At 37.1% G+C, this 25099-nt stretch overlaps 1 protein-coding gene across 6 annotated transcripts; it reads left to right on the plus strand.

Moving 5' to 3' along the window:
• Positions 1-2076: 2076 nt before the first annotated feature.
• On the plus strand, positions 2077-24291 carry LOC118733342 (E3 ubiquitin-protein ligase UBR1). Of its 6 annotated transcripts, none has more exons than XM_036462701.1 (11): positions 2129-2556; positions 4517-4775; positions 4836-5188; positions 11850-11867; positions 17374-17708; positions 18430-19908; positions 19967-20628; positions 20700-20811; positions 20874-21002; positions 21067-22432; positions 22497-23689. In XM_036462701.1, the coding sequence occupies exons 3-11, from the start codon at positions 5014-5016 to the stop codon at positions 23687-23689; spliced, it is 5469 nt and encodes a 1822-aa protein (XP_036318594.1). In that variant the 5' UTR covers positions 2129-2556; positions 4517-4775; positions 4836-5013. The 6 variants fall into 6 exon arrangements, with proteins under 6 accessions (XP_036318593.1, XP_036318594.1, XP_036318595.1 ...); XM_036462702.1 differs by having other exon boundaries at positions 4839-5188; XM_036462700.1 differs by lacking the exon at positions 2129-2556 and adding an exon at positions 2077-2096 and having other exon boundaries at positions 4517-5188.
• Positions 24292-25099: the final 808 nt, after the last annotated feature.

Genomic DNA, 25099 nt, shown 5'->3' on the forward strand with positions numbered 1-25099 from the left:
CTTGAACAGAATAAAGTACTTAAACTTAATGTGTGCCCGTCATATGAAGAGTCTCCGAAAGACACAAAACTATTCTTCACTTACCCACAAAACCGAACTCAATATCTACTCCCTTTGGTCCAACCAAGTCGGAGTGGCAGGGTTGAGGAACAATCCGATCTAGGCAGGGCTAAGTAAGCAGCTGCAACAACAACAACAACTTGTGTACATGCAAAATTTAATATAATAAAATAATTAGTCTGTTCCCATATGAGTCCGGTTTACAGGATTTAGTCAGAACTAAGAGAAACTCATTCCTATAAACAAAAAATCTGTAGCTGGGAGCACTTCTGAGAGAGTTACTGAGCAACTTTTCCTAGTCAGAAGTTACTGGATTTAGTCCAGAGTTTTTCTCTGGCAAATTCATGAAAAATGTCAAACTATAGGCAGGGTTGCATTTGTAAACAAAAACAACGCATTGAAAGCGAAGACCTTTACATTTGTTAAAAAATGGCCGACGTAATGAAAACGAAATATCTGAATATGTACGCAATTATTCTTAATAGTACCAGTGATCTGTAAACAAACAGCCTTACGTTTCTGCTGGAAAAAGTGATTTTTACGTTCCCATACACTTGTGCATCTGTTCTCCCTGAGAGAGTTAAATTTGATCTGTTCCTTTGAACTTCGGACTAGAACCTGTGAAACTTTCAAACATTTCCATTGTGTGAGGAATCCGTGTCTCTAAACCACACTTTACTCTATCAGTCACTCGCCGACAAGAAACTTACAGCCATACCTAAACAAAAGCGTCGGCGTTGTCTGGCTGTCAAAAAACTCTCATACCCATACAATTTGTATGAAGCATACCGAATTAACGCGGCGTCAATGGTTACCGGTTAGAAAATCCGATTTTGACTGGGCGTTAGGAAGTTAAGTTGGTTGCCGAAAACGGCGAAACTGTTATTTTCGTAGTTCACACAAACAAACCTATCCTTATTGTTCGTGTTATTTCCTCATTTAACGTAGCGTTGCCACTTTTGTTTAGGTATGGCAGTTAGACTCCTCCAGCCCGATCGAATTGCTAAAAAATCCCACCTTCAATAATCTTAAAGTAATGCATAACTCTTAAAGACGTAGATTTTCTTAGACGAATTTAACATTTATGGTAACATAAAATCAAACGCCTACTCACAGGAAAATAACTGCAATATTTGTGTAGAATATTCCTTTATTGTGCAAACACATTTATAAAATGTAAAATTAAAAAGATTAATAAAATTTTGGTAGAAAGTTACCAACTAGCAATCATGACCACTGTGCATCATTAAAGCTCAGATTCGGACTTGCCACAGGGACTATAAATATTTGCTGCAATTTATAAATTTCTAGCAAGTGGCAATATCTTTTCAGTTTATTTGAAACGGCAATCATGGGAGTTTATCTACTGTCGTCTCTTTCACGCTCATGCGTTGTCAACGAACAATTTGAAAAAATTGACTCGAGCAACACCTGCATATCTGACAGCTGTTCAGTCAGCATGATTCAATAATACAAGGTTAGATAATTATTGACAGCTGCGGTTTGACACTCCCTTACAAAAGGTTGCATTTACGAAGGACGGAGAAAAGGGGAGAATGAAATCTCTTGGTGCGAAAATGGTAGTAGAAAAGTACGCAAAGTAGGCAATTAGTAGTGAAATTCCTTTTGCAAATTCTAATGTTTTTGCAGGAAATCTAGCATTTTAAACGAAATTTTGAACGTAATATTGATGTATCTATGTAAATTACGTAATTTATGTGCTATTTAGCTGTATAAAAAATGCCAAATGACTCAAAATTAAAATAAGACTACTATGAGATTGATGTAAACATCCCATTTAAAAACAGTTTATGTTTTCAACAGTTAAATATGCTTCATATGCATATACAAATAAACATATTGCACAAACGCTCATACCTCTATATCACACAAAGCTACACTGTTTCCATGTAAATGTGCAAAGAAGCAACACGGTGCCACTGCTAAGGGAGCGGTGCGAGAGAGACAACTGTCAGTTTATCGAACCTTGTATTATTGAATCATGTTCAGTCAGTATTCACGTGTAAAATTGACAGGTACAGAATCTCGTAATTATAGAATGATTTTGTATTTTTGCCGAAAAATTCAGTATCACTTCTGTAGAAAATAATTCCAATTTGCTATTATACTCGTATATTTCATTTGAGTATGTGTTTATCAGTTTTCTTTTGTGATTTTCTCCAAAATCGGATGAAAACAATAACAAAAGTTAGCGCAGGAGATAAATATATATGAAAATGCATTTGTGTGTAATAGAGCTGGAGTGAGCGAGAGGGAGCAAACGACAATCGTACAAAACCAAAGAAATAAATAAAAACAAAGTACCAAAAAGGAGGAAGACAGATAGGAGAAAAGAATAATTTTGGGACTAAAAAGAAATGAAATTAAAATTTGTAGTGTGATTACATGAAAGTGAGTGAAGAAATCAGCTAAAAACGTTAAGTGGAATTAGTAGTGGTTTAAAGTACGCAATATCTTTTAAATATATAATTGCAAGTAATCACCAATTTTAATAAGGTTTTTATGCAAACATTGCAATAATAAATACAAAGGCAAGTGAAGTATGATGAAATAAGTGCATACTCATGCAAATTATGTGTATTGGAAAAGGGCAGGCTGAAGAAAAATATTTTTGCAAGCAATAATGACCGAAAAAAGAATTTTACGTCAGTAAAAGTGGGAGCAGTGAGCAGCAAATTAAAATATATACATACACACATATATGAAGGGAATATATCAACAAAAAAATAAACGAACTGGATTTTTATTATCGCAATACGTAAACAAGATGATAAAAAAACTTGTAAAATATGTACAATAAGCAATGCACAATTGATATGTGAACTAAATCTGCACTGAAAAGCGTAGGTGTAAAAGTCGATATGTACATATGCACATATGTATGTATGTACATGCGTACATATGTTGGAAGCCAAAGTAGAAATTCAGACTTAGCACCAGTTTCCGAGACCTCGTTGAGTTGTACAATATAAAATTGGTAAAAACTTTGTTGGTCTCACTACTCTATCGTTGGCAACTTTTCGCTAATTAGCCCGTCACGAAAATATGTACGCTTGCTAATCACTCCGCGCCCACCCTATTTAACTCAAAAGCAAAAAATGCCAAATATGTTGGACGTTTCAACAATTAGAAGGTTCTCTTTTATATATACCATATAGACTTTGTCATGAGGTCTAATACAGGAATGAAAGATACCTATAACAAAAATGCATACAATTGAACTCTTATTTAATAAAATAACGCCTCTGTCAATATCAACAGCGCAGTTTACGCTCACAATTTGTATTGTGTGTGCTTAAATATTAAGCAATGAAGGCAACAACCGATGCAGATATAATGTAAACATGATAAAAAGAAATGCTTACTTATTTTTATACCAGTGGATAAGTATGAATCAGTATCAAACAAAGCCATATCCATACATACATACATATGTATACATACATACCATATACATATCTGTATATTTATGTATGTACTTGCCCACTTATCTACAATGTTTTACGGAAATCTTGCGAATTTGTCGACCATCTTTAAAAAACGCATAACTCTTGGGGCGGGTTTCTCCAACCCAACTTAACTTAGTTAAGTCTGTGGCACTGAAAATAAGTCCAAGTTCATTTTCACCATCTAGGCTAACCTAAGCCGAAAGTTAGCTTACTTTTTAATCAGCTTATTTTTGACTAAGTCCAAAAAATGACAAAACTAAGTTAAGTGGAGTTGGAGAAACCAGCCCTTAATATCAAAAGCCGAAATATATGTAACTACTCGTGGGTCTTGTGTATTCAACGCAATTAACTCAAAAACAGGCATTTCAGTAGTTTTTGGGCTGGAAAATGTAATCATGAAGAAAAAATATTTGGATTAGTTAGAGATAAATCCTACCACTGATTTATGCAAAAGTATGGACCAACAGTTTTTGTTGAGTTGTGCTCTTTTGAAGAGGGTGTGCGACATGTACATACATATGTTTCCTTTGTGATAAGTGGTGTACAGGCATCAGCGATAAGGGCTAATCAGAGCTCCCTGTGTAATACTTATCTACTAATCTTACAAATATTGCCAACATGAAATACATACATATGTACATATCTATGCAAATACATACGGATCTAGTAGGTACATATGGACATACAAACTTGAACAGCATCCATAATAAAAATAAAGTTTTTTTTTTTAAATCATACTGTGACGATCGTGTTGCTTTGCTCAATAGAAAAAGCATAGATGTATGTTTAATGGATGGATGCAGGAAGTATCATAAACACGCAATGCTCGTATTAAATGCATTGATAATGCTGCAAACTATTTTTTAGGATATGTATTAACTTTTCTGTTTCTTATACATACATGCATACATACATACATATTTTAGCAAGCTATATGTAAAATTACTGTTTCATGAACATACATATATGAATTTCCTTTTTTCCAGATACAGCAATTAAAAATACAAACGGACATCGAAACATAAAAAAAGAACAGAAATAAGAGAAAATTCGGTGAAATATTCATATACAGCAAGGGAATCTCAAAGCAAAAACAAAGGAGGTGCATAAAGTAAATTGACGACGACACTTTCTTTCCTGTTAAAAATAAATTACAAAACAAAGGCATAACAACCTACATACATACATACATACTGTAAGCAATTCAGTTGCGCGAGATTCGCTGACGGACACTGTCTACTGTCGGTGCGTAATCATAATAATATGCAATATACAATTTTCCGCTAAAAAAAAATCAAAATATAGTAGAATATAAAGCAAGAGCACAAAATTGAAATCAGAAAACAAAACAACGAATAAAACCGCAACAGTTCGCCACTCAACACAAATAGCAAGCGGGCCACCGCTTGTAGGTGGATACGAACGTCCACAAGTATTGACAACGTAGGCAGGCGGAATAGTATTGAAGCATTTGCTCATCACTATGGAACGCTTCGTTTTGGAGGATGTGGTTGCACCGCCAACACACACTGCCGATACACCGCTTAAAGACTGGCGGCTCAAGTATCAGGCGGGCACAATTCAGAAAAATGACTTCACTGATTTCTTTCAAAAGCAATCACGGAAATATTTTCATTACCAGTATGAAGCAGAGCAAGGTGAGTATTTAGTTTAGCATATGTCGTTGTATTTAGATATTAATTACCGTTGTATGCAGACCACATGATTGTTAACAGCAGTCGCCGATGTTTGTCCTTTGTCAATGGCGGCAGTGATGGTTGTGGTTTTTTAAATGCTACTAGGTAACATTGGCAATGGCAACATGATCTGACGATGACACCCGCCTCCACTTTGCATAAAGTCGTATGCATGTATATAGATATGTTTAATATCTACATATATGTACATATATCTATGTCAATATGCTAATGCATTTCAGTTTTTTTTAGTAATACACATGCGATTGTGCTTTAAGTGTTGTCTGCGCTAAACTGATTTAACTTCTCAGTCGTTTTGCCATTGCTAGAGCTTTGTTGTTTTTTTTTGACATAATACGATTTATAATTTTAGTAACACATTCACTCTTATTTGAAGATAAAACAAAGGCAAAAAAAAAACAATGTATGTAAACTGTTTAGAAGAACTAATTTCAAACTTATTCCGTTAAATTTTTGTCTGTTAAATTTACGTTTTGCTTGTTCAAGAAAAGAATGTGAGAATATGCGACCAGTGTAGTAGCTTCCCAGCAAACACAGTCTGAACGTTTGAGAAATATTTTGACTACATTAGAATTCGATTAGATTAGGTTAGGTATGCTGACCAGCCACTCGAGTGACTTCGCAGAGACCAATAAGGTTCATAGCGTTACCAGATAAACTACGACCGCTTTATACAGCTAATCACTACGTGCCAGGAGCAATGTAGAAGAACATCGCAGTCCTCTTGGCAAACTGGAGGAGCTTGTTACACCCTACCTTGGCGGCGTCTTCCAGATTAGGTAGGAAACCTGCTCCCAGTGACTAACCGGCAGATGATATGCTCCACTGTTTCCTCCTTCGTTGTGCGTATTCTACAGATTTTATCGTTTATCAGGGCCAATGTTCAGTTAGAACACCTACCAGAAGTCTATCATCCTCCCTCTTGAATTCGTTTAGAGAATGATTAGGAAAACACTAGACATTAGACACCAATTAGAATTCAAAATTAGAATACGATTAGATATCTAACCTCTCTCTCGATATTGAGAACTAAGTCAGATTGTAGAGAAAGCTACAATTCTCGACAGTTTCTCTAATCGTCTTCTTTCCTTCTACCTTAGAGAATCACATTAGAAATCGAGTCGTTTTCTAATTGTTCTTTAACCTAAATGTTTGCTGGGTTACCACCAAAATATATTTTATACATTTTATTATGAAATATGGATTAAAATAAATAAATATTAGGTATTGTAATATCTTTACTAACTAACACTGAAATGTAACCTTGGTTGTTATGCTGGACTAAATAAATAAATAACTGAAAAATAACTTAAAATTTCAGCTCAATTATTCTGCAAAACGCGCCCTAGGCCACCATACTCTTCTCTCGATTACATTCCGGGGATCCTCAAATCTCTCCCTCAGACTTCTTTGTCTAGACTTTAGCAGGGATCGAACCCGCACTGAGTATGCAAAGCCGACAAACTTTTGATTTTTACTTGATCTTGACGTTTGGTTTTATGAGATGCGTTCATGTCATCGGATTCGCCAATACTTAGTTCTCCGCCCGAGAAAATCCCAATTTTCTAGTTGTCATTTTAAGCCACGCAAGTCGTACCAGATTGCAGGCCCGAGTTTTTACGTTGTCTATTTGGAAATTTTGGAGTCCAAATTCCTAGAACTACTCATGGTCTTCCTTATTGAGACATGAACCCCACCTTTTTCATGAATTGTAAGTCCAATATTATTACAATAAGAAGCCGACTTTTTGTCATTTATATTTTTGTAAATTGTCGATATTTTTTTACAACGCTTTTTTTGGTATACGCTGGACTTCCTACAGTTGCAACAATTTTTCACAACTTTTTTTTATTTGCGAAGTCTTGCACATTATCTAAGCCCTGGATTCAGGAAATCAACAAATTTCCGATTTACTGCAGTTGGGTGTGTGTGTTCACCGGTTTCACGCATGCTCGCTATGCGATATCTAAACTTGCTTTAAAATGCTTCAGGAGTGTTCAAAGGCAATTTGATTAGCTTCTCTTAATCCATAAGTTCAAGTGAATCAAACAAATTAGCAGATGCTTTGTGTAGGTTTTTTTTTTAAATGAGATTAAAACTAAGCTTTTCCGATACCTGCGATGAAAAAAGAGCGTTGTTGTTGTTGCAGTCCTGCCTATAATTGGATAGTCCCTCAATCGTTATCGTCAAGCTCAACTAATGGTTGGACCAGAGAAAGAGGGGTGTTAGTTGATTTCGGTTGAGCTGAATGTGAAGGAAGTGGTTGGTGTCACATTTGGTACGTCGCACTATGGTTCGAATCGCAAATCTACCTGAACGAAACTGCTCAATCATATACACATTAATGAATTTTTATACTAATCTGAACTCTTATAAAAAAAAAAACAAAATGGCGGATTCAATATGGCGGGCTAAAATTAAAAAAAAAAATAAATCGGTAGATTACTGTGTAACTGTATATCTGGGGGTTCTCTGGGTCGTTGATTACGAATGTGAACTGCAAGAAAGTAGATAGAAAATTCTGAAGTTATATTAAAAACTCTTACATAACCAAGGTTTTGACAACTCCAAATACATATCTAAGCCAATTGGTAAGACATGGTTATCAAACTTAATCTCTGCATTTACGAAGGTGTAACGATTAATATGCAAGTGGTTTCATAACGGCCTTTATAATAAATGGACTTACCTTTTTTCCATATGTTTATTGCTATAATAAATTAAATTTATATACATACATACATGCATTTGTACTTGTACATATGTATGTATGCTCATTTGCAATGACGATTTTTTTTTTTAATTTTTGTTCGCGAGGAAAAACCTGACTTTTCAAAATCATTTCTCTCATCTTGCATTTATTTTTTATTTTTGCGTTGTGACCTTCTCGCAGCAAACGAGCGTTATGTATCTACATTTGGTTGAGTTGATTGCATTGCAGCAGGTGACTGACTGCCGTGAGATAATTTACAATTCGAAACCCGTTATAATGCATAAGTGTTCACAAATCTGTATATCGCTGCAATTGTAAGAGAAGTTTTTGAGTTATGTGAATTTAAGCTACTTAAAAGTATGATTGCGAAAAGTAAGTAAAACGAAACTTATCATAAATGCAAGCAGAATCTTTAGTTAAAGCGACTGTGAAATATCCATATTACGAGTAAACTGTCACCGCTACAGTCATCCGAATTATGTGATGTTACCTCAGGAACTAATGCAAACATTCGCGATGGTATACATACTACTGGAAGTTTGCTCTTGGACATAGACCACTCCGATGGCTATGTTTCGGATTGATTCCAGTTTTGCCCGAAGCGAATGAAGCCAAATGAAAATTTGGTACTCTTAACGCCCAATCAATCGTCAACTAGGTCTGATACTTGTGCATGTAAGCCCTTTTTATTTTCTATTAGCGGTATTCCTTTATCGCTTTTTTCTCTCTATTGCGCAAAGTGGATTGTCACCCTGGTGACAAGCAATTAGCAAGTTCGCCATTTTGATTCAACAACTCGTGCAACCTACAGCCATTTCGCGGCTTTAATAAATTTCAGTACGTCCTACAGAAAGAGGCAGCTGCACTCTGAAATATTCTGCAGGAATGGTTTGCCGAGTGTCTTTAGCCTCATCCTTGCGAGGGCTGGACACTGGCACAGCAGGTGTCCGACTGCCTATTTTGAGTCCGGATTATCGCAGCTGCGGCAACCTAACGGGCCAGTGCCCTGTGCACACTGCAGTAAATTTGTAGGCATCTGTTTTGCTCATTCCTAAGAGAGCGTGGGACACATTCCGTGCGGAGCCGCTCCTTGTTACTTCGTCCGCTGCCTCGTTTCCGTAGATGCCCCTATGTCCCGGGACCCATATTAGGGTGATTTCGTAATGATCAGAAATATAGGCCAGCTCTCCTACATTCATCCACTTGCTGAGATCTAACAAAGGTAGAAGAAAGTGCCTGAATAGCCGCTTGGCTGGCCACCAGACCAGCGCCCCGTAAGAGATTATGGGTCGGACTATAGCAGTGTACATCCAGTGCACAATTCTTGGTGTCAAACCACATCTGTTGCCCAACATTCTCTTGGCTGCATAGAGAGCCACCGTGGCCTTCCTACCACGCTCCTCAATGTTTGGTTTCCAGTTAAGTTTGGGATCCAGAATAACTCCATATAGCTGTCCATAGCCATCTTCGGAAAGAAGGAAGAAATTCCCTAGAGAACTCATCTCTACATATGAAAATCCGACAACCACTCAGGGACTCACTGGAGTCAAATCCTGGAATAGAGTTGTCCGGATTTTCAAACAGGTAGTCGCCCACCCGTTCAGAGAGTTTTGACTCGATCTCGACCCACCACTCCTGAACGGGCTTACCGCTACCAACGGTTTCGCCAACGTTTCTTCATGCTGGGGCGTGCTTTTCGTGTCCGCCCTTTTTGTAGCTGGTTCTGTTGTAGAATCCTCCTTAGGTCTACTTCGTTTAACTGCTGGTTTTGAAGTAAGGTACCTCCTGTATTCCTGCACCACCTCATTGCACCTGCGACTGCCTTCCTTTTAATTGGGGTGCGCAGTACCGGCCGCTGCATTCTTGCCAATATTGTCAAAAATGAGGACAGCCCGTTGTATCTCGACTTGAGCGCCACCCTCCGGGACTTGGTTTTCCTTCTTTCTTGCTTTGGAGTGCTCCCTGGAGCACTCAACGTTGCCTTTGAGGAAGATGTGGTATTGTCGGGATCGCTGGGCTTAGCGCTCACCGGTGGTGTTATCGCAGAGCGTGCAGAGTCCTGACTGGAAGCCAGTAGCACGTCCTCCTCTTCGCTTAGGATATCTTCCGAGACATCTCTCCACAGTTGTCATAGTTCTCAACGAACTTGTCGCAAGTCGGCCATTATCATTTATTTGTACACTTGTAATTTGAATCACAAAAGCGAAGGATTTATGGTGTTGCTTGGCATCAGACCATTTTGAGCAAACACGATAAATAATGTCTGATCATTCACGAACGCATAGTTTTGGATTTTACATACAGATTTTGGATACAGTGGTGGAAAAATAAATATGGACACGACTAAAACATTGGTAAATATGCTTGGAAATATGCTCGCAAAACAACAAGTTTTAAGTACAGTTTAATGTTTTTTTTTATTCAGTCTATTTCAAGATTTGAAAAATTAAAATGGACAATCAAGTGTTGCTTGATATTCTCAAATAATAGAGATCTGCGATGGTCGTTTTAATTTGTTTAAATATTCCTTATTCTCTATTTGAGATTAAATATTTTTAATCTCTTCAATAACAGCAATGCCTTCCCGTAAAAACAAACCATTGGTTTTAAATTTTTGTATCCAAGCAGAAATGCAATTGAAGTTAGATTAAAACCAAAATCTCTTTATGTTTTTATTTTTAAAAATTTCTTTAGTTCGACGAATAAAAAAATCGCCCAAGAAATGGTCAAGAAAAATTTATTGAGCCAAATTTTCTTAAGCAGTACGGAATTCTTAAGAAATTCGGTACACTTTCTATTATTGTTTTTTAAATTTTTTTTTTGTGAAGAGCACAATGCCCTTGTCTTCAATATATATGTCCGTTCCATCATTTCTTAAGGAAGAAGTGAGACAGCGGGCTGTACAATATCAGATGTCAAAACTCTTTGGACACTACTATTCACACACACGGAATAAATGCAATTTGGTACTTATTGGCCGTTTTCTTAAAAGGGCCGTACTTAGCTTTATACATTGAAATAAGCAAAATAAGCATGATCATGTTAAAATTAACCTTGGAAACCCTGCATAAGCAAAATAAGCAATTCCAAGCAAAAGCTTAAACTTTTCGGCACTGGTCATAATCCAAAAAATACAGATATTGAGTTGCGTACGCAGATGTTACCGCTACCTCTTCTGTGTTGTTAAAAAATTCAAAACTTCAAAGCCGTTTTTCCCATGTTTTGCTTTTTTGAGTTATGACACTATTCAACTAAATGAGCGATATGTACTTTTATGGTAATTTTCACTGAGTCTCACTAAATTTTAGCCTATTGCTAGTTTCATTTAAGTACATGCTAATATTCTTTAAATTGCTGGTGAATTGTATTTCAATCACTTAATTTAATCAGCTTTATGAATACTCATAGAAATAAATGGAATAGAAATAGAAATAGCACAGAAACCCGTTTGATAAGCATTGCATTAAATGCTTCACTGTGGTAAATGGTTATATTACCAGTTCTTTAAATACTCTCATACGTTTGTATGTACATATTTCTATCAAGTATTCATTAATTTTGTTTCTATTGTAATGGCGTCATTAGTTTTTATACAGTCATCCTTTGTTGGCCATTTAAATAACTAACGTTACTTGCAATTATTTGTCATCACGAAGTGGCTCATGCATATAGATACGTGTATAAACAGCTAAGCTTTTGTGATCTTGCGTAATAATAGCTAACGTTTTGAGTAGCTTCACTAAGTATTTTTTCACCTAATTCAGAGCAAACCCGTTGATTTAGTATATTCATTCTTATTATAGGTTTATAATATTATTACATACATATGTAAATACTTGTGTTTATTATAAAAGATATTCTAAATAAATGTATTTTCTTTTCTTTCAGATGCTACTAGACCCAGCTGTAAGTAAATATTAAAAAAATCACTCATTTTCATAGATCATTGTAAGAGCGTCTTCCATTAAAACTTGGCATTTCAAATTCCATGCATACATACTTTGTCTACCCGGAAGTTCTGTCACAATATCTTCAAGTTATCCTAAATAATCCCAGTAGGAAATGGATAATGCATAACCTTTTTCTACCAAGATAATATTAACAACTAGGGTTGAACGCATAGATGCATCGCAATGTAAGCGAGCAGATGATGTGTAGTCACGGGTTCAAAACTTGTGGCGCGGATTGTATTTTTTATTATTATTTTTTATTATATTTATAGTTTCGTAAAGCGACATGCGACACATAACTTTCGTATGACATCGCTGTGGAGAAATTCTTGCATCTTTTCGTGCCTAAGTTAATGGGGCTATCCCTTACTTTTTGCATTCCCAGACATTACCTTTTCCCACTGGGATAAGGAGAGTTGATTTCTTGTCAAATGGTTTTGAAATAGCAAACATCCCTTGATCTGAATCGATCATACTATATCAGGAGATGTGCTTTGTTAAGTTTTATGAATATATGAATAGCTCAGTATTTAGATAATTTCATATTCAAGCTACCAATGCAATGTTTTTACCTCCCTTTTATTAGCTCGGGATGTAACTATGTAATATTGATACGCCTAAAAGATGCAGCGATTTCTATTCTCAAGTTACATACCTGATGACAGTACGAATGGAAATTATAATAGCGAGGTTTTAATTTTTTAAACTATAATTTTATTTACCCCCTTAACCTATTGTGTGCGGCGGTGGCATGCTCATAGAGAACCCTCTTCAACATGGTGAGAGGATCGTTTACTAAACTTCTGCGGCTGGCGTGTATCTACTCACCACACCTCAGCCTTGGAGGGTATGCCCGTCTTGTCGTCACTTTACTTATCCATAAAACAGACTGCTATGAAGGTCCTCTTAAAGAGAGGGCACAATAACAACCGAACCATTAAAAAAGATTAATTTAAAAAGAAAAAATACATAAAATAAGTTTTGAAATATTAAATTAAATTAGACAATATGTATTTCTTTTTTAAAAATAAAAAAGCTGAAAAGTTAAATTAGAAAAGAAAAAAAATGTAGATTAATGAAAAATAAAAAAAATTCTGCTGTGCCAGGACTTGGAACTCGGATCTCTCGATTGGCACGCCTGTGCTTTGCCCACTCGGCCATTGCGACGGTAGAATAACGCGTGCTAAATGATATATTTACAAGTGCTTTCTCTCAAAATACCTTTTCACCGCAAGTGGTGAACGAGAGAGTTTTTTTTTCTAAGACTTGTGCTAGAATAATAAAAGTCTTTCGAATTATCTTTCTATCTGTCTTTCATTTGTCTTACGATAGACTTTCCATTATCTTAGCCAGAATTGTCCTGTTAATTTTTAGGTGGAAAATACATTTCCAGGTAGCATTTAAACATTACAAAAGACTCATATTGACTGGACAAAAGTGACATAAAGGAAATATTATTTTTCTGAGAAAATAACCAATAAATAATAATAATAATAGATTGGGGCTTACACATATCGTCACCTTTATGCCAGAAGCATAAATGTGCCGATTTATCACTTTTGTGTTATTGGGTTGACTTGATTAACCTTTGGATGTTCTATGTTATACCAAAAGCCACTACACGGAAACCACATATTTTATAATTTCGATTGCATAAATGTAGAGTAAAACTCGTAATAAAAATTTTCAAACTTGATTTCCCAAAATTTCCATTTTTGCACATTCATGTTTCTGGCATACGAGCGATGATATGTTAGTGTTTGGCCGAGCTTCTCCTCCGATTTGTGGCGTGCGCCTTGATGTTGTCACACAAAGGGGAGAGACCTACAGTTTTACGCCGACTACGAACGGCGATTGCATTTTTATGAGAAGCTGTTTTTCATGGCAGAAGTACACTTGGAGTTTTGCCATTTCCTGCCGAGGGGCGACCATTATTAGAAAACACTTTTTTGCGGCCGCCGTTAAGAATATGAACCAATAAATATCCAATTTTTATTTCTAGATCATTGTACGTACCCCTGCTAATCACATATCCATAGAAATTATGAAAGAAAATGTGAACGTACTTAGTTTATGTGAAGCAATTTGACCGAAACAAAGTAATTTATGCTGTAATGTGAACCCAGGCATATTCAACAAGGTAGAAGTAACAATTCAGTCGAGCTCTCTCATACTGTAATGTCAAAAAATGTAAACAAAGAAATTAACCCTTTGTTATGCATTTACTATATTTGATAGAACTCAACATCTTTGAAATGAAAGTTTTTGTAAATATGAAAATATTTAAAATCTCATTAGAATCAGCTTCATTTTATTTATTGAATTTTCTGTTTAATGTAAATGTGGAAATGCATACTTACACAAAATTACACACTAAATGAAACACACTCATTTATAAAATCGTTTTGAAAATTTTCTTGCTTTTACTATCCCAATGTTATTGAGCATTTATTTTTTTATTCAAATACTTAATTCTAAAGTATATTAGACATTAAAAAAGTTTGATTCTTCTAAATTTACATCAAAACTTAACGTCAATAATTTAGCTATTAAATTTTTGCTATTCGAAATTTCGTTTGCATTAAATTTATTAAAAATTACCTTCAGTTTCTTTATGTCAACAAGGAATACTGGTTTAGGTTTTATCAGACCACTATTTGAAATTTGGCCTATCCATGTACATATGTATATGAAAGGGAGATTTTCTTTTCATATTCGGTATGATAAATCCTGCACCTGGGACCAAACGCGTCCACTTAGAAATACTCGGCTGCGATAGACAACAAATAAAGTCACGACCACACGTGAAGAGTCTCCTAATGAAACATCGCAGCAATTTGCCCACCGTTGTCGCTTCACTTGACAATTCGAAGGTTTAAAATAACGCACAAGTTTGTTGTCCAGGCTCTTGACAAACACAACGCACCGCTCGCAATGCCTTTTCATTTTATTATGTATTTAAAATCAGTCGCACAGCTCACAATTGAAAATTTATATAAAAAAAAATTTGAATAGTATAGGGTTAAGAGTTGACTTTTCAGTCGCAGTTCAAAAGAGAGAAATGTCGAAATCACTTCTACCTTGTTATGCCTTGATGTGAACCCAGTTTTAATTATTTCGATAAACAAAAATCCCGGATTTTGGATTTTTTGCCTATAATTATTAACCGTTATAAAGAAGACTCCATTTTTATGACCGTTTTAAATCCTTTATGAACTACACAATTAAATCTGAAAATAACGGTTATGAGATGATACAAAAAATAAAAACCATAAAATAACGATTAAATTTAATAGGAAAAATATAAGTTCAATTTTAACGGTTACTGTATGATTTATTATAAAGATCATAACGGTTGCGGTCCCTGGTTGTAAAAGTATAATTGCTAACCAAGGTAGTCTTTCCGGTAGATCCGGCAATCGGGGGAACGCTAAGCCTTCGTTTTCGCAAGAACTAAATAGAAGGTGTTCCAAATATATTCGTCTTAGATCACTCTCATAAAACCATCAAAAAATTTGGCTGTTTTAAACGAGCGGATTTTTCTTCCAGGGGAATACGCAGCAAAAAAACGTGTTTTATAAGATTTAACCCAACAACGTGTTAACTTTTTTCGCTTTTTGCCTATGTCTTTCAAATTCTAAACCTTTCCAGTAGATAATCTCACCTAAAACTACTTCCTGAGAGCCAAGAGGCCTTCCACTCAGCATTCCTTTCTCCTTTCTTTTTTATATGGAGCGGCACAAATTGAAGGGCTTTTGCTTTCCGTACCCATATAATGGCTTCCAGAACAGCTTTTGTAGGACGTACTTAAGATAGGCTTTTGAACGGAGTTCTACTGCATTCATATCAAATATGTATATTTTATTGCAACTTAAATTTTGTATTGAAATCCATTTGAATTGCTAAATAGTATAAACTTATACATACATACTATTTTCACGTGAATTACAAATAGGAAAGGCTCTTCTGGAAGGCATGCGGGGAAGGACTTTTTTAGCCCATCTGAGGCAAGCTTTTTATTAATTAAATTATAATGTAATAAATTATCTCCTGGGTTCGTACGTCGGTGGATGTACGAGAAAACTGTTTTCTGAACATGGTTTCTATGTAAATTATCAGATCAAAAACTTTTGTAAAGAATTCTCCATTTTGATTGCTATACGCGAGGGCCTTGCTATAAATTTAAAAATTGTGACAGAATTTATTGTAAGTCTTAAGTACCTTGTGAAGCTTCTACATATTCTTCGTTTATCGAACAAGTTAAGAAGTTTTAGGGAGTTTTAATGAATGTGTTGCTGATACTATAGTGCTAAAAATAACTATACGAAAACCACATATCGAAAAGTTTTGACTATTTATTTTATTATTATTTAATTTCAATGTTTTTGTATACAAATATATTTCGTTCTATTACAAAAACCATATAATTGCAAGATTTATACTTTGTACAAAAAGTAAGCAAAGTTTCAGCAAAATTTCACACTTTTTATTCAGACAAAGAGATATAAAAATCAACGGGATTTTGTAGCCCCTTCAAACTTGAACTTTATTATACTAGAATTGAATGTCCTATACCTAAAAGTTCTGAATAAAAACTATGAAGTTGTGATGAAATTTTGTTGATTTTTTCTTATTTTTGTAAAAAGCGTGAATTTTCGATTTATATGGTATACATATATCTTAAATAAATATTACGCATTTTTATGTTCTTTCAAAATATTCGGATACGCCCGATATTTAATTTTAATATATATTTTCTATTTTGTCCGTGGTTTCATGCTCGTTTACACGTACTCACATACATACAAATACATTGCTTAATTGCTTTTCTAGCGCACAAATTAATAACCATTGTACTTACATAATTCAACGCGTAACATAACTATTTAAAACACATATTTGCATACATACACACAAACATAAAGCTCCAATTACCAAACGACATTCGCTGTTTTGTGTTAATTAAAAAAAAATAAATATTATTTAATTTTTAATTATTATTTTATGTTAATTATTATGTGTTTTTGGTTCCCCAAGGGGCAGATGTACTTTCTGCATTTAGAAACTATCAAACTAGGCTTGATGGCTCGCGGCCTCGTGGCGCCTGTAAGTTTTTTTGCCAACACTATATTTTCGCTCATCTGAAAGTACGATTTAATCGAAATAAATTCACAACCAACAGCAAAAATTAATCAATCAAAATTATAAAAGGAAATTTCTTTCCTATGCATTTAGTTTAACCCCCGCACATTGTGTTTAGAAAGTTTGCGACGCCGCTACTAATATTCATTGCCATTTCATAGTAGGTGGTTAGGCTAAACAAAAACAGGCTGCTAGCGTTAAATAAATAATGCAATTCTTTTCACACCCTCTTTTTATTTTTCTATATTGCCACCCTTTCATTGATCATCTTCTATGGATTGCCTTTCTTCGCCTGTTCAATTATTTACATCACTTTTTAGTAAAATGCACTTACAACGAAGCTGGCGCCAAGGAGCACATCATAAATGTTTTAATGGAATTCGTGCTGGGCGACAATCCGAAAATCGTGCTTGACAAACTGCAACAGGAGGGCAATACCGCCACTGTGTGCGGCAAGGTGTTCAAAAATGGCGAACCAACGTACAGTTGCCGGGAGTGTGGCATGGATCCCACTTGTGTGCTGTGTGTGAATTGCTTTAAACAATCTGCGCATCGCTATCACAAGTACAAGATGTCAACTTCAGGCGGCGGTGGTTGCTGTGATTGCGGCGACGAGGAGGCATGGAAGAAGGATCACTACTGTGAAGAGCACTTAGTGAGTTCAATTATATTAAAATCATTCTATGTATGTATAGATAAGCTCATAAGGCATTCATATATTTTTATGTATATTGGTTCATCGGTTTGTGTAAAGTAAAGTTATAGCTAGTTTTGATCGAAATCAGGTTTTGTACAACCCAATTTAAAATTGACTTCATAGAAAAAACTTTTTACGCAGTTTTTACCTTGTACTATTGAAAAAAAAGTTGTTTTGGACCGACAGTTGATTCCTGGAAGAACATTCTGTAAAGTCCCAATCCTACCTCGCATACTGCTTTTGCGACCGAAAAAAAATATTCCGACGAATTCATAACCTCCTTTTTTTGAAGTCGTTTAAAAATTACTGTGTGTTTTTATACGTCTAAGGTTTTTTTATGTTAAAAGTTCTAAATTGTTTCCAAAAATGTGGCCTGATACGAACCGGGTTTAAAGTGCTTTTTAATGATTTAATATTTTTCCAAACTACATAGACAAAATTGTACTCTACTGGGTAGAAAGAAAACACAACTTTTTAACAAAACACGTACATATTTTTCGCGTATAAAAAAATTAGAAATTCGTGCAATTTATTTTGCGTTTTTATGGTCACTCAGCACCTAATGACCATTTTGCCCAACTGGGTCAAAACTACATACATACACACTTTCATCCCCTTCATAAGAAAATGGTATTTTCTCTACAAAAGCAGTCATACTCATTTGTCTATGAATTTCCAGCGCGGAAAGGAGAATCCCGCCAGCAGCACAATCATCACCGACGCGATTAAGGAACGTTGTGAGGTGGCATTCACTGCAATTCTAACATTTTGCGTCTCTTTCCTCGAAATCGAATCAAATGCGAGTCTCGAGTGCTTGGATGGCGACTCAGATGATGGTCAAGAGGAGTGCTTTTGCACTGTCCTCTATAACGATGAGTCCCACACGTTCGATCAAGTCATACAGACGCTGACGAAAATTGCCAAGTGTCGCCAAAAGGATGCCATGGAGATTGTGGCAGCCATTGATCGCGAAGGTCGCGCCGTTGTCAAATGTGATACGTTTAGTGAATGTTGCCAATTGCAGGAGGCCATCGAAAAGCAAGCAGTCACTACTCTATCGGCCTTACACACGCCACGCGCCAATCAATCGTTACGCGTTTCTGTGCTCAACATACGCGCTGTAGCTTGCCAGCAATTTGCACTGCAGCTACTTTCCTGGTTTCAAGAGTTTCTCATCAAACACTGCATCTTCAGGCAAATATTTGCTCGCCTCATAATGGATCGCAAAGCCCCCTACTGCATACGTCATATACTCGAGTATGATGTTAAGTTGTGGAAGACTGCCCGCTCCTGTTGGCATCGTCTGCTCATCTCTGGCATGCTAATGGAGTACGATAACAAAATGGCATTGGCACAAGAGTTCTCCAAACATTATGCATCAGTTGTGCAGGATTTCATACGCGACGATCATGAGCATTCATTCTCGATTGTGTCGCTGAGTGTGCAACTTTTTACGGTGCCAAGCATAGCTCATTATTTAATTGCGAACGAGGGAATTTTTCACAAATTGCTCCACACCTTCTACCATGCGGCCGTGGAGACGTACATAAAAAATAAAACATTGCAATTTGCAAAGAATGTGAATGTGTCTTTTAAACGTGCCGCTTATATACTCTACGATTTGCGTTATATACTCAGTTTCAAGCCGGACGTATGGACGGATGAATTGCGCGAAGGATTTTTGGAAGGTTGTAAGGCGTTGCTGAAGCTGTTGAATGTGATGCAGGGCATGGAGTCGACAACACGCCAAACCGGACAGCATATGGACTACGAACCGGAATGGGAGTGCGCTTTCAATTTGCACATCAAATTGGCCACCACCATTACGTTGGTGTTGGAATGGTGCGCCACTGATGCAGTGGTGTTGAATAAACTTTATCAAATGGTAATGCGTTACCTCAGCACAAATGTTTTCATTGTGGATCGCGTACCGAAGCGTGAGGAGCGCCAGGTCGCTGGCCATGTAGCTGAGTGTATTGTATATGATGTGGCTTCTCGCCCCGTCTCCATACATCTGCCATTGTCGCGCTTCTTTGCTGGCATATATTTACATCTGGGTTCATTTGGTTTGACATTCGACAATGCGGTGACCGGACACAAACGTTCACCCGAAGAGATTATAGAACCAATTCTGTGTACACAAACGATGATTGCTCAGGTAAATTGTTGAAAATAAAATGCTGAAGAAATATTTAATCCAATCTCGGATTTTGCAGGTTCACGCAGGCATGTGGCGCCGCAACGGCTACTCGCTACTTCATCAGCTCTACTTTTATCGCATTGTACGTTGTCGCGGCGAAATGCTGGATCGCGATATTATCGGCCTGCAGATTGGCGCTGCTCTTATCGAGAGCAATCAATATCTAATACATATTTTAAATAAATATAATTTAATAAAATGGGCACAACCGGATTATGAAAAGGATCTAACGGCACAAGCGGTAGATGAAGAATATTTGTTGTCGATGATCGAAGAATTTTTGGAACTGTTAATTGTAATCATCGGCGAGCGCTATGTACCGGGTGTAGCTGATGTTACCGAAGATGATCGTATTAAAAAGGACATCATTCAATTACTCTGTATTAAAGCATTTTCGCATTCGGAGTTGAATCGTGCTCTACCAGAAAATATTAATGATACACCTTTAGAAGATGTTATCGACCAGGTGGCAGTGTTCAAAAAACCACAAAAGTCGGACGCGAAGGGCGTCTATCAGCTCAAAGAAGAGCTCTACGATGATTATAATATGTATTTCTATCACTACACTAAGGAGGAGAAGTCCAAGTCGGAGGAGACGCAACGTTTGCGGCGTAAAAACAAAGGTGAACTGGTCTGCTGTCCACCACCCAAGCTGCCCAAGTTGACCGAAGGGTTTGTGTAAGTTCAGTTGATGTCTTTTAGAAATTGAACACAACAAAAAAAAACGTATAAATGTATTTTTCCCCCAGCTCTATTGCAAATTTGCTGCAGTGTGATGTGATGATGACGATATTAACAACTGTACTGGATCGCGCTATTGATGTATCCTCAAATAGCTTCGCTGAAAACCATTTGCAGGAGGTAAGTTAAATTTTACCATCAGCTTTCTGTAGTGCTAATTCGGCTTATTATTTTCCCAACAGGTACTCTACCTAATTGGCTATGGCCTACAAGAGGAGCAATCGGGCTATTATCCGTTCCTCTCTTTTCACGAACAGGCTCAGAAATATAATATGCTATCTAAATTGGATGAGCTATCTCGCAGCGCTAGGGTACGTGCAGATTTTCTAATAAATTTATTTCTTAAAATTTACTCATACATTGTAACCGTTGCAGGTTGAAGCTCATCGTGATTTCATACTCTGGACGATTAAGAAATTCAAGGAGCTACAAGTCCAAGACGAAGAAGCTGCCGGTGGATCAGAGGGTACAATGCCAGCGGAAGACGAATCAGTTGAGGATTCACGTCCTCTCACCGCTGCCGAACAGGAAAAGCAAGAGAAGGAAGAACGCGCACGTTTAGCCGCCCAACGTCGCGCTAAAATAATGGCACAAATGCAAAATGCCCAAAATAATTTTATGAAATCGAATGCCGAAATGTTTGCTAGCGCCAACGTACAGCCGAGCAGTCGTGATCCGTCGACGGCAATGGAATGGCAAGAAGATGTTTCGATGTTGGACGAAGAAGGTGCAGTGGCATATAACTCCGTAGCTTGTCTCGGGGTGGAGCGGCGCTTACAGCAGCCGGAAGAGCAGAGTTTTAAATGTATTCTATGTTTTGAGGATTGTACCGTTAGCAAGGATGGACCGACACTAGTATACTCAGCATTCGTGCAGAAATCGAAAGTGTTGAAGCCTGAAACGAAATATGAATATTCGGTGCATACGAGTAGTTGCGGCCACGTAATGCACGTTGATTGCTGGCAGGAGTACTACAACAACGAAGAATCGAAAGAGCAACGTCGCCCACATCGCGGTCGTCAGCCCTTTCAGCAAACACCACAGAGCACTGAATTTCAATGCCCCTATTGCCGTTGTCTAAGTAACTCGGTACTTCCGATATGCGCGCCACTATCGAAGTACTCCATGCCTTTGGTTTTGCATAAAGGCGACGAATTGTTCCCCATAGATATGTGGATTGAAGTTCTGAAAACTCTCGGCGATGAATTGAGTATGCCGGCGCTTGAAGGAAATATCGATCGAGTTTTGCCACCGGCCCATTCAATTTTGTCCCGCGCAAATCTGTATGCTAACATCGCACAATTCGAGCGCATCGCACAACCCATAGATAAAGTAGAGTTGCCGACAAGCTGGACTAATTATTTACAACATTACATAAAATCAGTGCGTCAGCATTCACCAATCGATTTTGAGACTTCGGAGAAGGAAGGACTGCTGTGGCTGTGGAATACATGCATCTATACAGTACAAGCGTTGGAAGTTTACCTGCGTGCAGTGGGTAAGCCATTCAAAAGCGAAATGTCCATACGACACAAAAGTTGCTTAAGTGGGCTAATACGTGCAAGCTGTTTGTATGGCATCAATCTGACTTGTACAGATGTGAAAAATTTGAAGGAACCAGCCGCTGAATTGCTGGACACAATCTTCAAACAGAAAGGCAACTCGGTAGTGGAGTGGAACTGTTTCAACATGATGGTGCAAATGATATGCATGGTTCCAAATCTACTCTTCTCATCATCGCGTAAGTATCAAAAATGAAAGTTTTGCTTGCAGATTTACTAATTTGGTGAAATTTCCTATTATAGAAAAAGCCGTTGTCGTCAACGGCAGCATTATGGACTTCTACGCAGTGCAGTTATTCTTCCTAGCAAATATGGTGAAGGCAATCGTGCTTTTCGAGCCATCTACATCGCACAGCGGGATGGAAATGGATGTCGATGAAGAATATGATCAGGAAGTGAAGCAGTTACCACAAAAAGTACGCGATAACATTGCGAAATTCTACCGCAAATATAATTTTGCAGCTCGCCGTCAATCATGCACGTCCGCCCAACAACTGGGTCGATCCAGGCCACAACCCCAAACGCCACCGAAAACGGAGGAGACCGCTACACAAGAAACCCAATCGACAGCAGAACCAACTGCCGATGCTGAGGCGTTAATGGGTGAATATATTGCCGACGATGAGTTCAAAGCACCATGCGATTTGAGTACCATTGCCGCGCTTTATGATCACATCAAAATGGAAATGCGCGAATTTTTGCGCTGCTGTTGTCTGTTCTTTCACTTTATCACTGAAGTAGAATTTCCGGATGAGCTCAGCTACACGGCCAGTGACACATACGAGAACATGTGCAAATACTTAGGACTGCAGACCGGTTTGGAAACATATTTCGATAGTGAAGGTTGCTATGCATCCATTCTGGAGATATTTGCCTCGCATCCCGATATTGTTTACTGCGACGTGGCAACGAAAAAGAAGCGCTGTGGCAGAGAATTTGCTGTGGTGCCATGCACGCGTCCGGTGCCCAGATTGGTGGATCTACCCGAAGATTTCAGTGATCTTATAAACAGTGTTTCGGACTTCATTTGCCCAAATAGCGAACGTGAGGAAATGAAAACACCAACGATGTGCTTGGTATGTGGCAAAACTATATGCGCACAGTCATTCTGTTGCCAGCCAGAATTAGATGGACGTACTGTAGGCGCTTGCACTTATCATGCCCACTTTTGTGGTGCGGAAATTTGTGTTTTCCTACGCGTACGCGATTGCCAAATTGTCTATTTGGGACGCAATAAGGGATGCTTTGTATATCCGCCCTATCTTGACGAATATGGTGAGACTGACCAGGGTTTGAGGCGAGGCAACCCATTGCGCTTATGCCCAACACGCTATAGTAAAATACACCTGTCCTGGCTGGGTCACGGATTGTACGAGGAAATTGCTCGATTAAATGATAATACGTCCGTTGTGGCCACACAGTGGCATCACATGTAGTCGTTTTGGTGGAGGCCAGCACAACGATGTCGGGCATAGAAATATACATACATAGGAAGTGACGACGAAGAAGAAAGTATATACGACACTGAGATGGCGCAAAAAAGTTGTCAACTTATGTGATTTATGTGAGCTAATTATATGAAACTTTTCGGGAAAATTACATTACTTTCTCCAACAACAGCTTGGAAAAAGCGAAAGAAACTATTGGAATTTTATTCCCGTTACGAATGTATAGTTTTGCTTTTTGAATTTGTAAAGAACTATTTTTTTATTTTATTTATTATAAACTACTTATAATGAATGCAGTGGAGAGGCGCTGAAGTATCTGTTAGCCAAAAATATGAAAATCCTGAAGGGCAGTTTAGTTTGTAGTGAATAAGATAAAATCGCAACGCTTTTCAAGATACAAACATACATACATACATAAATATATACCATAAACATTATCTGTGACTGTTTAACTCAGCTAAATAAAATTAAAAATTTGATCGAAGAAACTGAAACACATGATTAGAAAACTAAACAAAAATAAAATCTAACTGCACACAGTACTTTTCTGGCACTCGTTAGACCTTTCGCTCTATATGCAATACAAATACTTACAATAAAAATGTTAATAATTACAATTTAAATATAACGACAAACAATTGAAATAAAAAAAGGAAAATCGAAATAAAACAAAAACAATGAAAAAATACAAATACCACTTGTGTTTAAATTCTTTTTAATACGCAACATCTAACTTAGAAAAAGTCCTTTTTAACAGCGGTCCCTCCATTGGTGTAACATCATCAAGACGCACACCACAAATTGGCGGAGTAAGTTCTAAAATATTCAGTCTTATCATGAGTTTGATTTTCCCCGAACCGCTTCACTTTTCACTTGTCGTTTCCATGTATGTACTATGGGCGCGTGAAACATTTAGTAGTCCGTAACATCATGCGGACTGCGCCCCTCGCGTCGGGAAAGGAGGGTAAAAAGGTTGGCATTATTTATTTATTATTTTAAAAATTACTTACTTAAAAATTACAAAATAAGACTTTCTTCTCTACCAAGAAAAGTTGCTAAGCAAATAGTAAAATGTAAGTGAATAGATACTCTGCCAAAGTCCACATGAAATACATTTTTTTTTACTTTGCTTCTAAAATTGCCACGCCCATTTCTAGAAAATTTTTCGATTTCAAAAAAGGTTGCTGAACAATGTTGTTAAGGAAAGACTATTCTGCCGAAAGCGACAATAAAAACTTCATTTTGTTAACTTTAGTGCTAAAACTGCCTCGCCGATTTTTATGCGTTTTTCGCCTTAAGCCAATATTTTCTCGAACAAAAATTTTTACTGGATGGGTAACCTACTGGAATCCGCGATAAAATTAACATTTTTGCAAAAACACGTTTTTTGGCACCCTG

Source organism: Rhagoletis pomonella, unplaced genomic scaffold (assembly GCF_013731165.1).
Source record: "Rhagoletis pomonella isolate Grant_MI unplaced genomic scaffold, Rhpom_1.0 Rhpom_scaffold_00002, whole genome shotgun sequence".
In the NCBI taxonomy this organism is placed as follows: domain Eukaryota; kingdom Metazoa; phylum Arthropoda; class Insecta; order Diptera; family Tephritidae; genus Rhagoletis; species Rhagoletis pomonella.